This window comes from Adiantum capillus-veneris, chromosome 23, assembly GCF_014529385.1.
Source record: "Adiantum capillus-veneris isolate H3 chromosome 23, ASM1452938v2, whole genome shotgun sequence".
NCBI lineage: Eukaryota > Viridiplantae > Streptophyta > Polypodiopsida > Polypodiales > Pteridaceae > Adiantum > Adiantum capillus-veneris.
The window spans coordinates 67,393,182-67,409,998 of NC_140953.1; the positions used below are offsets into that span (position 1 = coordinate 67,393,182).

At 44.8% G+C, this 16,817-nt stretch overlaps 1 protein-coding gene across 1 annotated transcript in view; it reads right to left on the reverse strand.

Annotated features, from left to right (window-relative positions):
• Window positions 1-429: 429 nt before the first annotated feature.
• The window catches only part of LOC147427910 (protein REVERSION-TO-ETHYLENE SENSITIVITY1-like), a 54,288-nt gene continuing 37,900 nt past the window's right edge, over window positions 430-16,817 (reverse strand). Inside the window, exons 2-3 of the mRNA XM_086497152.1 lie at window positions 1,451-1,808; window positions 430-1,023 (exon numbers count right to left, since the gene is read on the reverse strand). Coding sequence (XP_086353278.1) covers window positions 601-1,023; window positions 1,451-1,732 — 705 coding nt within the window. The 5' untranslated portion in view covers window positions 1,733-1,808 and the 3' untranslated portion in view covers window positions 430-600. The remainder of the gene's footprint in view (window positions 1,024-1,450; window positions 1,809-16,817) is intronic.

Consider the following 16,817-nt stretch of genomic DNA (forward strand, 5'->3'; position numbering starts at 1 on the left):
TTTAATATCAGATCCAAAATCAGAAGCAATATCAGATGCCTTGATAACACGCCTTGCCATGAAGAAACAGGCCGACATACAAATGTAGGAGTAGGGACTCAAAACACTTTGATGTGGAAGGATGAAAAACACGATGCCACAGTCATCCTTATGTAGGGACCGTCTCTTTATAGTTTGGCAAACTCTTTATAGTGGTTAGCATTGAGATCATCATGGCTAACCAGACTATTACAAGTATACGAGCAATATATCCAACCTTCTTTTCTTTTTTGAGAAACTCCAGCTGTTTGTTAACTCTTGAAGTGGTTAGCATTGAAGTCATCACAGCAAACCATAATCCTTTTTTGTGTGTCAACCTCCAGCAGGACAAGTCTCACCATTACCTTTACATTGCACTCCCCAGACCCACAGCTTTGTCCAACACATAAGGAAAGCAATCAGCGCACACTAATCTTTTAACATGCTTTTCTTACAATGAATTCAGCAGGGCACTGCCACACCTAAGCTTCACCCGCACTCCATTGCCATTGTCCCTCCTTCCATCGATACAGATCGGCACAACCAGAAAAACGGCTACCTAATGGTCCCAACCCTCATTTCTCAGCATCTAATAAGCCCCTTTATCATATATGTTCCCACTACAAACCAGCCAATCAAAACCAGATTGAAAATTGCCCAGCCTATGAGAAAAGGCCAGCCAGACAAGAATATTCCTAGCGACATCACAATCACAAAAGGTGCAAAGGACCTTACTATAGCACCTTTATTAACCCACTGTCCTTCAAACAGGATCAAGAAGACAGCTTTGATGACATTCCAATCGGCCAGGCCTCTGTAGGCGAGCTTATTCAGGCAGCTCGCAACAAACGAATGGCAGTTACATGTGAACAAACTGTACGATGTGTGTTGAAACTGCTGCATGGTGCTCCGTAGAGCATCGTCCCACGAAAGAGCTCTGTGGACTTGAGTATGGTTGGGACTCGAGCTGCATACCTGATCAACGATCTGAGAAGAGAACGAGCACTGCAACCAAAAGCAAAAGGCTTGCTAATGTCTAAACCTGTTCGCACCCATGGTATGAGCGCCCAGGGTTTGCATGAAATTAAAAATGCCACATCAACTTCCAAGAGCTACCCATGCATGTATTGTAAAAGACTTCTATGCAGTGTCCGGTAGAAGTGTGTCTCAGCTTATACCCATGCCACTTTGAAATTAAAAAATGACAGTTGAGAGCCTGCCTAAATTTTGAGGAGAAAAATAGTGAAAATTAGCTCAATTTCCCAAATTTTCCTTTGGAAAAACTCACTAAAATGGTAGTGTATGGTTCTGAAAATAATCTTTCCTAAACACAGCTTCTATGAAATGATAATGAACCTAAAAAGGCTTACAAGTCATTTAATCATTTTATAAGTCATTTACTCTTCATGAAAAAGCCAAAAGACAAACTCACCTGCAACTTGCTTAGCTGCGCATATCTTACAGTTGCACCGAAAGCAAAATTGTCCACATTAACAAAGTATGGCCCTGCAAAATCCAAAATCACACCATCTTCACGGCAAATCCCCATATGGCCAACATATGGGGCTAACCACGAAATGACTGGTAAGGGTGTCCAGACAATGCAATGAGGAAATTGCGCCATCGATGGATCAATTGGCAAATTAGTTTCCATTGACAACATGTTGCTTTCCCTTGAGCCACTCAGATTCTCCTCGCAGACAGATTCGTTCATGCTGGAAAGCTAAAATCCCCAGATTTTCCTTTCTTCATCTATCATATCCGACTTTCAAGAACACAATGCACCTCATCTGCAAAACACAAAAACCTTGATTATTTCTTGAGAAGTTAATAATGTACTGAAGCCGCCATCAGGGAGGAGGAGAGATCAGCCAGTCGGATCAGGTAACTGAGCTGAATGAGCATCGGTATAATTCTTGTAATCTAGGTTTGTGCAATAAAAAAGCTAACACCACTCAGGCAAGGGAGTGGGGAGCTCCTACAGTAACTAACACCTACACCAGCCAGTACAGCCAACATGCACCCATAGAGGAGAGATTATAATACCCATAGTCCATCTTTGTCATAAACCCCATGAGAATCGGTCAACGTGGTCATAAAAACCACCAACAATACCACATCTCTTCAAACAACCATACATCATAAGAGTCAAATTTCAGAGTCTGTCACAAAGTGATGACGTGGCGGACAGCAGAAACCTAATTCCTGCAAACCCTAATTTCTGCCAGAAACCCTAATTTCCGGAAATCGCGGAGGCGGATTATTATTATTAAAAAAAAAATTTGGGGGAAATTTTGAGCGACGCAAATCTCAGCTTTTCGCTTTGATTTGGGAGAAAGAAAGAGAAAAAGAGAACTTGCTTTTTATTGACTCTCATTGAGAGAGAGAGAGAGAATCTGCTTTTGCTTTCAAGCTTTTGGGGCTCTGCTTTTGGGCATCCCTTGTAACCTTTAAATTAGTGGTGAGGGCCTCACTTCTCAGAGCATCTGGACGCAGAGTCTGAGAGTGAAACCCTAACCGCTCTCTTGTACTTTGATGATTGATTAATATAAAAAGAAATACCGAAAGGGGCGCCAGTCTTTGGGGCCAATATCTCTAGGCACGGAACTCCGCCAGGCCAGTGCAAATCTATTGTGATCTGTGAATTGTTTTGAAGTGGTTATTTGGTGCTGTCGCAATTGATTCTTGACTTGGAGTGTCCAAGTCTGTTACAATGGTATCAGAGCACAGCCGATTTCTCTTCTACGGGAAATCCGATCCCCGAATTTTTTTTTTTCGGCGGCACCTATGGCTTCAGGCAATGATCAGTCGACTCCCTCTGCATCTGGAGATGCGGGCTGGGATCACAACGAAGATTCCGGCAGAGAGTATGGCCCGCCTTGGCCTACTCAGGCGGAGCGGCGAGAGATGGAGCGTCGCCAGTTGATCGGCGATGCAACAAAGATGATGCTCAATTTTGCCAAGGATCCGAAGATGGCAAAATATATGAACCAGACCTCTTTGGAAGAGGTACAGACGGAGTGGCAAAGAACCACAACACCACTCCCGAAACCCGCTCTCAAGAAACCTTCTGTCTCCAAGAAATATACGGAGAAGGAACTAGAGACCGTGGTTGATGCACGGATTGCTCAGCTTTTCGACGTGCAAAAGAAAGGCAAAAAGCAGAAGAAAGGCACTGACTTCCCGGGATATTTGGGTCGTCGGTCGACATTTGACAAGGCAAAGAAACAGAAGAAGCGTGTTCATTTGAAGGAGTACCCAGTTCTTCTTCTTCTTCTTCTGACAATTCTTCTAGCTCCTCGGATTCGAGCGAAGAAGACAGAAAAAGCAAAACGCGAAGCAAGAAACAAAGCTTCGGAAAGGGCAAGAAAAAAGGCAAAGAAGGCTACATCTCGCCCAGAGACTGACAGTTCTACTCGGGACTCGTCTACAGACAACTCAGATTCCGATGACGGAAACTTTTATGCGAACAAGAAGAATTTTTTTTACAAAGCCAACCAGTATGACTTTCTCGAAGATGAAAGCAAGAAAGTCCGAGAGTTTAAGGAAGGTGGCCACTCGATCAAGTTTGATACTTTTCAGGATACTCACATGCTTCGAAGGCTTTGTCTTTTATACAGCAGTTTGACATCGCTTTCGCGGGAGGACGCTATTCAAAGCACTCCAAGATTCGGAGAGCTGCCTCTTACTTTAAGGGGAATGCTCGTACTTGGTGGTCCACGCTTCTATTAAGCAAGACTGTGCCAGTTACATGGCTGAAATTCAAGAGGCTTTTTGTTTCTTCTTGGTTGACTCAAGAGTTTGAGCGAGATATACGAGCTGCTTGGAACCATCTCCGGATGACCAAGAGCGATACAGTGAATTCTTATTGTGAAAGATTCTGGAGCTCTTTTCTACCAACCTCTTCATTCAAGAAGATCTCGTTCAGAGAACAGATTGAACGGTTTACCTTGGGTCTACCTACAGAGATCCGAGATCACTGATTGGAACAGAAGTCAGCTTCTATTCAGGAGTTGATGAGTCATGCGTAGCGGGGCTTTGCCATTCACTCTGGCAGTCTGACCTACCCCACAGATGAGGCCATGACACAACGAGCCGAACAGACTTATGGGAATGAAAGTAGAAAGAAAAAAGAGCAACCCAGAGAAAAATGATGCACGACCCAAGCTTACTCATGAGGAGAGAGCTCGCTTCATCAGAGAGGGGAAGTGCTTTGAATGCGGGGAACATGGACATATCTCCGCGAAGTGCTCTAAAAAGGCACAGAAAGAACAGAATGATAAGAACGACGACGGGCCTCAGAGTTCGAGAGCAGTTGAGGAACGTGGCAGAAAAGGCAGATAGAAAAGCAGAACTGGTACCACATAGCGTGGGACCTGCACCGAATCTAATGATGAAAGTACAAACTTTGTCGCTTTTGGGGCAAAGTGAAGGATCAAGAAGCTCTTTTGAAGGAGCCAAGGCCAACTTCTTTTCACTTGGAATTGGCGGCTTGATTTGGAATTATGCCCGACAGACTGACGCCACAGGCGGAGGTAGTTCGACTGGCACCCGGATGGGATTTGCCATTACACCAAGCATTGGCAAACTTCGTTTGCAATGACAAGGGTGTTCAAGGCACGCGAGTGACGTTCTACTCGGGATCCCTTGGTACCACAAGAACTACGCCGTGGTTGACTACCGGGCCGAGAAAGCGACTTTGATAAATGAAGGGCTTAGAGATTGTACTTGATGAACTTCAGTTTTCTTACTCATTCTTTTGAGAGAACTGAACGATGGACAAAGGTTGAATATGTTTTGACCTGAAGAAAAGAACGCCAAGATTTTTCTCCACACTCATGCCGATTGCTTTTCAGAGGGCCTGAAGATCAATGATCAAACCATTGATCTGATATCTGGAAGCACGCCACCGAATCGGCCACCTTATCGTGTGAGCCGAGTACAGAATGAAAAGATTATGAACCAAGTGAAAGACCTCTTGGAAAAGGGTCTTGTCCAGCCTAGTACTTCACCGTATTGCTCTCCAGTGTTGTTGGTTTTGAAGAAAGACGGATCTTGGAGAATGTGCATCGATTATAGCACTCTCAACGAGATCACCATCAAGAACAGATTTCCGATTCCTAGGATTGATGATATACTCGACAGGTTACAGGGATCCTCGTGCTTTAGCAGGATTGACTTGAAGAGTGGATATCATCAGACCAGGATAGCGCCAGGAGATGTCTACAAGACAGCTTTTCGGACGACTTTTGGGTTATTTGAGTTTCTGGTGATGCCTTTTGGCTTAACCAATGCTCCTGCGACATTTAACCGAATGATGGACAGGATTTTTTTTTCGAGAGTACAGGCTATTTGTTGGCACTTTCTTTGACGACATCATTGTTTTCTCCAAGAATGAGGCAGAACACAGAGATCATCTGCTTCAAGTCTTTCAGGCATTACGAGATCACACGTTAGTGATTAATGCAAAAAGAAAAGGGAATTTTTCCTACCAGAGATACACTTTTTTGGGACACATTGTGTCAGCAACAGCAGGAGTGCAAATGGACCCGACCAAGATAGAGACTATCCGTGATTGGCCCGATTTGAGGAATGTCCATGAAGTTAGAAGCTTCTTGGGACTGTACAGGCGGTTCATAGAAAGTTTGTAGAGGTTGCTTCCCCTTTGCATACCTTGACACAGAAAGAGTACCTTTTCATGGGGACCCACTGAGGTGACTGCCTTTCGGACATTGAAAGACAAATTGACTACAGGACCAGATTTGACTTTGCCGGACTTGCAGAAGTCATTTGAAGTATTTTGTGATGCTTGTGGTTGTAGTCTGGGTGCGGTCTTGATGCAAGAAGGCCATGTCATAGCTTACGAGAGCCGTTTGTTCTCTAGGCCGGAGATGACAGCACAGATCTATGAGAAAGAGCTTTTGGCGGTTATCCATGCTCTTACTCAGTGGCGGCAGTACCTACTCGGAGCGGATTTTCCTGTCTTTACAGACCATCAGAGTTTGCGCTACTTCTTGTCCTAGAAGCATCTTTCGGAAAAGCAGATGCGGTGGGCGAACATCTTGTCACAGTTCCACTTCCAGATTGTCCATGTGCAGGGACAGAAGAATGTGGTGGCAGAAGCTTTGTCTCGGAAACTGTTGGTTCTGGCTATTTCCGCGATACATCATAGGAGCTTCGAGGATATGGTCGATCAGTATGCCACAGATACAGATTTTGCACATATTTTCACACGGATACGGGATGGGGAGACAGTAGCTGGATACTCCCTTCGGGAAGGCTACTTGATGAAAAAGACTATGTTGTGCGTTACACAACCGTTGAGGGAAAAGGTTATGACTGAATGCCACTGTCCACCTTTTACAGGTCACCACGGCATTGCTACCACCATGAAGGGGGTAGAGAAATACTTCTTTGGGCCGAGACTCAAAAAGGATGTGGAAGAGTTTGTGCGCAGTTGCTTGGTATGCCAGAAGGTCAAGTTTGACAGGCATAAGACACAGGGATTGTTACAGCCTTTACCCGTACCCACCCACCCCTGGGAAAGTATTGCAATGGATTTCATTTTTGATCTCCCGAGAACACAGAATGATCACGATGATTTTCCGATTACATGGCACGTCTGAGACAATTGTCTCCGACAGAGACCCCAAATTTATGAGTTTGTTTTGGAAGGCAATTTGGGAGAACATTGGCACGCAGTTGCAGTTCTCGTCATCGTTCCACTTGCAGACTGACGGGCAATTTGAGATTGCCAATTCAGTGATTTTAGATTTATTGAAGTCTTGTATCTCGGATCAGAAGACTCAATGGAAAAAGAACTTACCTTTGGTGGAATTTGCCTACAATAACACGATACACTCTTCGACGGGGAAGACGCCATGTGAGATTGTTGAAAGTGTTGCGAAGGTTCCATCCTTCCTGAGCATGAAGATTAGATATTTGAAGCGGATGAATATTCGCGAGATTTGGATACGGCTTTTGCCAAGGTTCGCGAGACTTTGCAGGAGTCTCAAGAACGACAGAAAAAGGCAGCGGATCGCCATCGTCGCGACTTGAAACTGAAGGAGGATGATTGGGTGCTCTTACTTTTGAGAAGGCACGCCTAAGAAAGAAAAAGGGAAAGGAGAGGCTTTTTCCAAAGCTTAGTATGCGATACTACGGACCTTTCCAGATCACTGACAAGATAAATGATGTCTCCTTCCGATTGGAACTGCCAGATACTTGGAGGATTCATAATGCATTGCATGTGAGTCTCTTGAACCCTGTTAAGGGTGATGTGCCTGATGACGGGGAGCCTGATGAGCAACCCGCAGTGGAAGAAAACGAGGAGATCCTTGTTCCTGAACAGATTTTGGCACATAACGATATGAAGAAAGGTAAAGTCCGAAGGCGGTTCTTGGTTTAGTTCAAGAACTTTCCTGCATTTGATGCGAAGTGGATGGAGGAGGAGGACCTAGCAGATACTCCTCGGATTGTGAAACTTTACCTCGATGTTTTGGTTTAGCATAGTCTACTCCAAACAGAACCCAGAAATTCAGCTTGGCCGGAGATCTGGTGCAGTGGGATGCACAAGAGGGGAGTCACTCCGCTCCCTTGTCAACAGATGCCTCGATTTTGATACTAAAGTCACTGTTGTCTCTTTGAGCTTCAGGGATACTGAGAGCTGACAATATTCTGCTGGATGACTTTATGAAATGGAATTCCTGATTATGATACTGATTTGTTCTTGACTTCTTGTGAGTGCAAGAACTGATAGACGAAATGACTGCAGCATTTTGGTCTGATTGATCTCGAATAGACATGGTTGCAATAGGGGTTAGTCAATCGGACATCGATGAGGTCCCGATTGGACCTAGATGTGATTGCTAGCTACATTGCCAATAAATCATGGTCTAAGATCCGAATGAATGTTGAATGTCATGTGATGTCTGGTGATGTCTTGTGATGTCGTGTGATGTGACTGTCGATTTTGTACATGTGCTAGATATGTGTTCCTAGTACGTAGGTACTAACAGTCAGTGTCTGCTAAGACGGTTTATGGCTTTTGTCGGTTTTGCAGGCGTAATCGCGGTCGATTACAATGCTTTCTAGAGGGGGGTATGTCACAAAGTGATGACGTGGCGGACAATAGAAACCTAATTCCTGCAAACCCTAATTTCTGCCAGAAACCCTAATTTCCGAAAATCGCGGAGGCGGATTATTATTATTAAAAAAAAAATTTGGGGGAAATTTTGAGCGACGCAAATCTCAGCTTTTCGCTTTGATTTGGGAGAAAGAAAGAGAAAAAGAGAACTTGTTTTTTATTGACTCTCATTGAGAGGGAGAGAGAGAATCTGCTTTTGCTTTCAAGCTTTTGGGGCTCTGCTTTTGGGCATCCCTTGTAACCTTTAAATTAGTGGTGAGGGCCTCACTTCTCAGAGCATCTGGACGCAGAGTCTGAGAGTGAAACCCTAACCGCTCTCTTGTACTTTGATGATTGATTAATATAAAAAGAAATACCGAAAGAGGCGCCAGTCTTTGGGGCCAATATCTCTAGGCACGGAACTCCGTCGGGCCAGTGCAAATCTATTGTGATCTGTGAATTGTTTTGAAGTGGTTATTTGGTGCTGTCGCGATTGATTCTTGACTTGGAGTGTCCAAGTCTGTTACAGAGTCACTGCAGAATTTTTCAGCCCCAAAATGCTTCATTCTGAAATGTGGAATTTCGATACAAAACATTTCACCCCATAGGAAAGAAGATGAATCATCGGATCAAAACATAAATATTTAAAAATCAAGAGAAACCCGTTGTCAAAAATGGCTCAACTTTGTGAGCCAAAGTAAAAATTTCAGCCAACGGTCATGTGGGGTGTTTCAGCACTGCCCAAAATGTTTCAAGAGTTTCAAGATTTCCACGTTTCACCCTTGCTGAAACATGTTTCATAGAGATGATGATCAGATTACACACATACACTAGTTTTGATGACATCCCTATTCATGTTATCAATTGCCCAAGAGTAAACGCTTCTTCCATCATGAAACCAACCAATTGACCTTCTCGGGCACTCAATAAACCCAGTCAGATTGAGGAATTTCATTTAGATCCTTTTGAAAAGTAACTATTCTCAATAAGGAATGAATTAAGAGGTTTTGGCTCCTGAGTTTCCTATCTAGATCTCGTGAGAGGTTTCTTTGTGGCTGTGCCCAGGCTTCTGAATGTTCTACTACTTCCTAGGCATCAAGGGGTTACACCAAATTTTGTTGGTTTGACCATTTGTGGCCCATTTGTTAAGGGTGCCCTATTTTAGGCTTGTAAACCTTATATTCCCACCGTTAATGGGTCGTGCGGTATTGGGGAGTGGGTCGAGTATATTTCCAAGCCCACTCCCTCCCACATTGATTGATTGTGAGCACATTGTACTCTCTTCTTCAGCAAAGTTGCCCACGAGGGCACTTTCTTTCTCTCAATCTTCTCTCGAGAATTTTTCTCTCTTTTCCTTTCTCACTCCCATATGATCACATGTCACCACACCATCTACTACACTTTGACATAATATCAGAGTCTAGGCTTGTCAACGCCTAGTGGTTTGGGAGAGCGTGAAGGACTGCAGCTTTTCACCAGCAGGAGGTGATTTTCTGGCTACATTTTCGTCGTGGGAACTTCACCTTGTGTTTTTGCATTGGGAGGGGGCTGACGGTGCTCTGCTTCAATTTTCTCCAAGAACCCTTGAGAACCTACATTTGTCAGCCAGTAGACAAGGGAGGAGTGCTGCTGTTTTTCAGTGAGGAGTTGGACGAGATTGTGGTTGTGTTTTGTAGGCAAGAGGAGACTAAAGTGTGCGACACTTCGTGCTCCGCACCTTTGCTAATTTTCAGCCAGCCAGCCAGAGAGCTTTTCGCAGCAAAGGGGGCTGATTTTGAAGTGATTTCAGCTGGCGTACCTGAGCAATTTGGAGACCCTTCCACGAGAGGTTGCAACCTTGAAGCCTCGCTTGTGCCTATCTACCGAGGACCCCTTGCGACCTTGAAGTGTCTTGACCACAAGACCAAAGAAGGATGTTCCAAAAAGTTATCATGCTGTGGACAACTATCACAAACGGGAGCGCACACGAATAATCAATAAGCTGAAATAAATAGACTTTCAACCAAAAGAGACAAGAGAGAAGATCGACACAAAAGTGAGGACCAAAAGATGGGCTGATCCCCCCCGCACCCTTAAAGAGAATCTTTACAAGGGAGAATCTTTTTAGAAGCACAAGAAGCAGACTCAATGGTTGATTTCTTCTCGTGTGGGAAATTCTGAATCAATTCCGTCTCCATCCGGAATGTGAAACTTCGCAAACCATTCCGTATTCCGTTTCCGAAATCCCCGGGCGTAGGCCGACACCCCAGAGAGTATTGGCCCCAAACCTTGGCGCCCCTTTCGGTATTTTTTTATATTACTTGAACTCAGTACAATGCCGGTACTCACGCTTGCACCTTCACATAGAAGAAGGCCAAAGACTGAGCCCTTTGCACAAATTTAATTTTTAAAGGCCCTTGGCCTCAAAAGCAGTAAACTCAAAAGCATCTCGTCCAAAAGCGTTGCACCCAAAAAGCTACCAACACGTTTTACAAAAATCCGTACACCTACCACGTCAGCATGCAACGCAAAACACGGAAATCCATATAGTATGCCACGTCAACAGAGTCAATGCAAATTACGAAATTCCGTATTGTCCGTACAACTGCCACGTCAACAGTACAGCGTAAATTTCGAGATTCCATACTTTTGTTGCCACGTCATCAACTTCTATGCTTTGTGTGTGTGTGTGTGTGTGTGTGTGTGTGTGTGTGTGTGTGTGTGTGTGTGTGTGTGTGTGTGTGTGTGTGTGTGTAGGCTGCTTCACTTTAGGCCCCATCGGACGGGAACCTTAAGTTGGTTGGAACTTCTTCTGTTGCGTCTTCTTAGGGTTTGGGCTTCTCGACCGGGATCTGCAGGTTGGCTCCATTCTTCAGTGTCTTGACACATAAGCATTTTGTGACATCCCCCCTTCTTGAAAGAAAGTAATCGTCCGTAATTACAGCATATTTGCAAAACAACTCAAGTTAGATCAAAAATTTCCGAGGGACAATCAGTTTTCTCATTCCAAATCGGAGCTCTTGATTTCCTAGGTCATTGGCTTCCCTCCATTGAGGAGTCTCATTCCAGATCGGAACTCTTGATATCCTGGGTCGTTGACTTCCTGAAGTATATCGTTCAAAAAGGAATATTCAGTGGTTGGCACATCACAATGCAACACAATGTTACAAGACACAACGAACAACGTTGTTGGGCACTCCCTCGAGACAGCCGGTGTCACGAGGACGTGGCAACTGCTAACCTTAGTTGTTGGTGTCTTTCCGATAGTTTTCGTTTAATTTTTGAGACCCTCTTTTTGAAGTTGCAAATGGCCAGACATTGTATGGCCAGTGTGAAACAATAGTTTCACCTGCAATGTAACAGACTTAGACACTCCAAGTCAAGATTCTACCACGACACAGCAGAGATTCACTTCAAAACAGTTCACAGTTCACAATTGATTCGACACGGCCCGACGGAGTTCCGTGCCTAGAGATATTGGTCCCAACGACTTGCGCCCCTTTCGGTATTTCTTTTTGTATTAATCTGGAACTCAAAGTACAAGGAGTGGGAGGGATCTCACTCTCACACTCTACGTCCAGATGATCTACAGAGTGGGAGCCCAACCCACTTATTTATTTGTTTACATGGGATGCCAAAAGCAGAGCCCCAAAAGCTGCCTTGCGTAGGATTTGTGTAGAGCCTACCGTACAGTCCAGAGCAAAAAACGCCGCAAATCATGGAAGTCCGTACAGTGTGCCACATCAACATGCTTAACGGGTTTTCCGGGATTCTGCAGCCAGCCAAGGTGTGTGTGTGTGTATCTGCTGCCCATTGGCCACGCCACATCACCGGTTTGTGACATACCCCCCTCTTGAAAGCATTGTAATCGCCCTCGATTACGCCTGCAAAACAGACAGAAGCCATAAACTGTCTTAGCAGACACTGGTTGTTAGTACCAACGCACTAGGAGCACACATCTAGCACATGTACCAATCGACAGTCACATTACAGTACATCACAGGACATCACTTGACATCACATGAGCAATCGCATCTAGATCCACTCGGGACCTCTTAGATGCCCGATTAACTAATCCTTATTGCAATCACGTCTATCGAGATCTTTCAGACCGAAGTGCTACAGTCATTTCGTCTATCAGTTTCTGCACTTAGACAAGTCAAGAACAAATCAGTATCATATTATCGGGATTTCCAGTTCATAAAGTCATATAGCAAAAAACTGTCAACTCACAATATCCATGAAACTCAAAAGAGACATCAGTGACTTTAGTAGCAAAAATCGGGGCAATTTGTTGACAAAGGAGTGGAGCGACTCCCCTCTTGTGCATACCCGCTGCACCAAATTCCGCCCAAGCTGAGTTCGGGATTCTATTTGGAATAGACTACGCTAAACCAAATGCTTCAAGGTAAAGGTTCACAATCTGAGGAGTATCTCCCAGGTCCTCCTCCTCCATCCACTTCACATCCAATGCAGGATAGTTCTTGAATTTAACCAAGAACCGCCTTATCATTTTACCTTTTACCTTTCTATCTTTATGTGCCAAAATCTATTCTGGAACGAGTATCTCCTCGTTTTCCTCCACTTCGGGTAGCTCATCAGGCTCCCCATCATCGGGCACATCGCCTTTAAAAGGTTTCAGGAGACTCACATGAAAAGCATTGTGAATCCTCCAAGTATTGGGCAGCTTCAGTCTAAAGGAGACATCATTTATCTTTTCGGAAATCTGGAAAGGTCCATAGTATCTCATGCTGAAACCGGCTCGTGGTGGGGCGGTAGGCGTTTGCGAAATTCTTTACTTTAGACACACACACAGAGCACTTTGCAAAGAGAACCTGCGATGGGAATTAACACTTGAATACACACACGGCTCGGTAGCTAGAATGCTCCGAGGAGACGCCGACAACTTGTAGGCCCCAAAATTGGCGCCCCTTTCGGTATTTCTTTATACTTTGAGAGGGTAAATTTACAAAGTAGAGTCCTGGGAATCCTTTGTCTATATCCAACTAGATACCACTTGATTTGGCCAAATTTCGGCAACATAACAGCCCCAAAACTTGCGCGAAACCGATTCCCCTACTGGAACTCACTTCCATTGGCATAAACCCTTTGATTCCTGCCCAAAAACAGTAAATTCAGCACGCTGTATTTACTGGTTTTTGCCCTGTTTTCAGCCCCAAACAGTCCCCTAACTGTCCTCTGCCAGTGGGGCACTATTCCCAATGGTTCTGACGTCCGTATGGCTGAAAAATGGTCAATTTACAGCGCATACACAGTGCTGAAAACGCACCTATACGGTGAGGTTATGACCCTCACCGGTGCCTGCTTTGGAGTAGCAATTAGTTACCCTGTTCCTGCTCAAGGAGGCTCTTGCCTCAGCACAAAAGCATGAAACCACACAGTTGTACATCAGTCAAATGAAGAGCCCTCTTGTGGGGCATCACATAACTGCACGAAGGGGAGAGAGAGAGAGAGAGAGCAGTGTGTAGTGTGCAGGGTATCACTCCTAGCACCACACTGTACATGAGAGGGAAAGAAAGCATTCCATAGGTCTTAACCTGTGACAGGTTCTCAATGAAGTATCCCCCCCCCCCAGCATAAATCGAGCGTCCCCTCTTCTGCCCTTGACTTGTAATGCATCTGTGAACAAATAGATGCAAGAAGAGGAAGATTTCCATGGCTGCCAAAACCTGCGTATCACTTAAAACGCAGCAAAACAGCCCTGTAAACACGCATCTGATGCCTTCCAATGCTGAAAATGAGCTCCTTGGACCTAGGTAAAGTCATGGGAAGCTCAAAAATGGAGAGAAATAGCTGAAAATCCGAGTTATCGGCCTCCAAAACTGCTCCAAAAAGTCAGTTACGAGTTCCAAAAAGTGCCACTTGGCACTCATACATGCAATTTCCCCGCATTGGACTTCCTGCTTAAAAATCTCTCAACTGGTGCATCAGTTGACTTTGCAACAGAGTAATAAAGTGTTCCCCTGGTCATACCCAAGGTAATGACGCGAACAGATTTCATGGCCCAAAATAGCAGTTCCCTAAATTTTAGGAGATGCTTCCGTTGGGCTCCCATTGGTCATCTGACCATCAATGCCCACTGGGACCACATCCAAAATGCAATGTAGCCGAGCTGTCGGGTACTTTCTTTTGGTGATCCCACCTTGACTTTATGCCTTTATTGAGTTCACTTCCCAATATCCACCAACTTGCTAAGTGCGACGAGAGGACCTACATGATCTTGAACTGAGCCTAGACATCCTTTTACTTTACAAGTTCCAGTGTCAACCAACTTCCCGTCTGCGGGTGAAACTACCGTTCACATTGGCCATACAATGTCCGACCATTTGCAACTTCAAAAAGAGGATCTCAAAAATTAAACAAAAGTCATTGGAAAGAAACCAACAACTAAGGTTAGCAGTTGCCACGTCCTCGTGACATACCCCCTCTTGAAATCGCAAACGTCCTCGATTGCATACCATAATGACTTAATGAGACCTTCATACTTTTGTTAAACTGTACACTGCTGTTGCACTGAATCCATGAGTACATTTGATGTGCTAGCTCTATCATTATCCCTCCTTGCAGACATTGGGTTGGGGTATACGTAGGCTGTAACCCAAAGGCCTCAAGATAAAGCTGCAATACATTTGGTGACTCTGACAGTTCATGCTCTTCCATCCACTTTGCATCCATAGGTGGATAGTTCTTAAATAGCATCTTGCAACCTGTCCGTTAACTTTTACGTGTGCAAAAGGCTCTTGCCTCTGCAAATGAACATAATTCCATAACACTGACGTACCACCCACGACCAAGTAAGCTCAAATTTCAAGATGATTTACTGATGCGTCAAAGAATCCAAGCAATCGCCTCAGAGAATCGGCAAGCAGCGTGTCACCTGGCAAACCCACATCACTGCCGCAGGAGATCTAGTGGCCAATCTACCACCGTGAGACCTCTCCCTATCTCATCTTGGTTCATACTTGCAAACCCTATAAACACAGCAGAAAATTAACCCTAATTTGATCACTTTTTGGTAGAGTGAGAATGCGGAATTTCTTGTGTGTCCTCTAAAGAGGAACCCTCTTTCATAATGCCCTTCCCTTTGTCGGCCATAGTGTAATCCCGCGTTCCTGTACTCTATGTCTTTACCCAAAACAACTGAGGCTCACTCTTTGAGGAAAAAGTGATTGATATCCCGGCAATGGAATCTTGAAACCGGCCCGTGGTGGGGCAAAAGACGTTTGCTTTCACCCGAAATTCTTTACTTTAAACACACACACAGAGCACTTTGCAAAGAGAACCTGCGACGGGAATTAACACTTGAATACACACACGGCTCGGTAGCTAGAATGCTCCGAGCAAACGCCGACAACCTGTAGGCCCCCACAATTCGCACCCCTTTCGGTATTCCTTTATACTTTGAGAGGGTAAATTTACAAAGTAGAGTCTTGGGAATCCTTTCTCTATATCCAACTAGATACCACTTGATTTGGCCAAATTTCGGCAACATAACAGCCCCAAAACTTGCGCGAAACCAATTCCCCTGCTGGAACTCACTTCCACTAGCTTAAACCCTCTGATTCCTGCCCAAAAACAATAAATTCAGCACGTTGTATTTACTGGTTTTTGCCCTGTTTTCAGCCCCAAACAGTCCCCTAACTGTCCTTTGCCAGTGGGGCACTATTCCCAATGGTTCTGACGTCCGTATGGCTGAAAAACGATCAATTTACAGCGCATACACAGTGCTGAAAACGCACCTGTACGGTGAGGTTATGACCCTCACCGGTGCCTACTTTGGAGTAGCAGTTAGCTACCCCTGTTCCTGCTCAAGGAGGCTCTTGCCTCAACACAAAAGCATGAAACCACACAGCTGTACATCAGTCAAATGAAGAGCCCTCTTGTGGGGCATCACATGACTGCACATAGGGGAGAGACAGAGAGCAGTGTGTAGTGTGCAGGGTATCACTCCTAGCACCACACTGTACATGAGAGAGAAAGAAAGCATTCCATAGGTCTTAACCTGTGAGACAGGTTCTCAATGAAGTATCCCCCCAGCATAAATCGAGCGCCCCCTCTTCTGCCCTTGAAATGTATCTGTGAACAAATAGATGCAAAAAGAGGAAGATTTCCATGCCTGCCAAAACCTGTGTATCGCTGAAAACGCAACAAAACAACCCTGTAAACACGCATCTGATGCCTTCCAATGCTGAAAATGAGCTCCTTGGACCTAGATAAAGTCATGGGAAGCTCAAAAATAGAGAGAAATGGCTGAAAATCCGAGTTATCGGCCTCCAAAACTGCTCCAAAAAGTCAGTTACGAGTTCCAAAAAGTGCCACTTGGCACTCATACATGCAATTTCCCTGCATTGGACTTCCTGCTTAAAAATCTCTCAACTGGTGCATCAGTTGACTTTGCAACAGAGTAATAAAGTGTTCCCCTGGTCATACCGAAGGTAATGACACGAACAGATTTCATGGCCCAAAATAGCAGTTCCCTAAATTTTAGGAGATGCTTCCGTTGGGCTCCCATTGGTCATCTGACCATCAATGCCCACTGGGACCACATCCAAAAATGCAATGTAGCCGAGCTGTCAGGTACTTTCTTTTGGTGATTCCACCTTGACTTTATGCCTTTATTGAGTTCACTTCCCAATATCCACCAGCTTGCTAAGTGCGACGGGGGGACCTACAT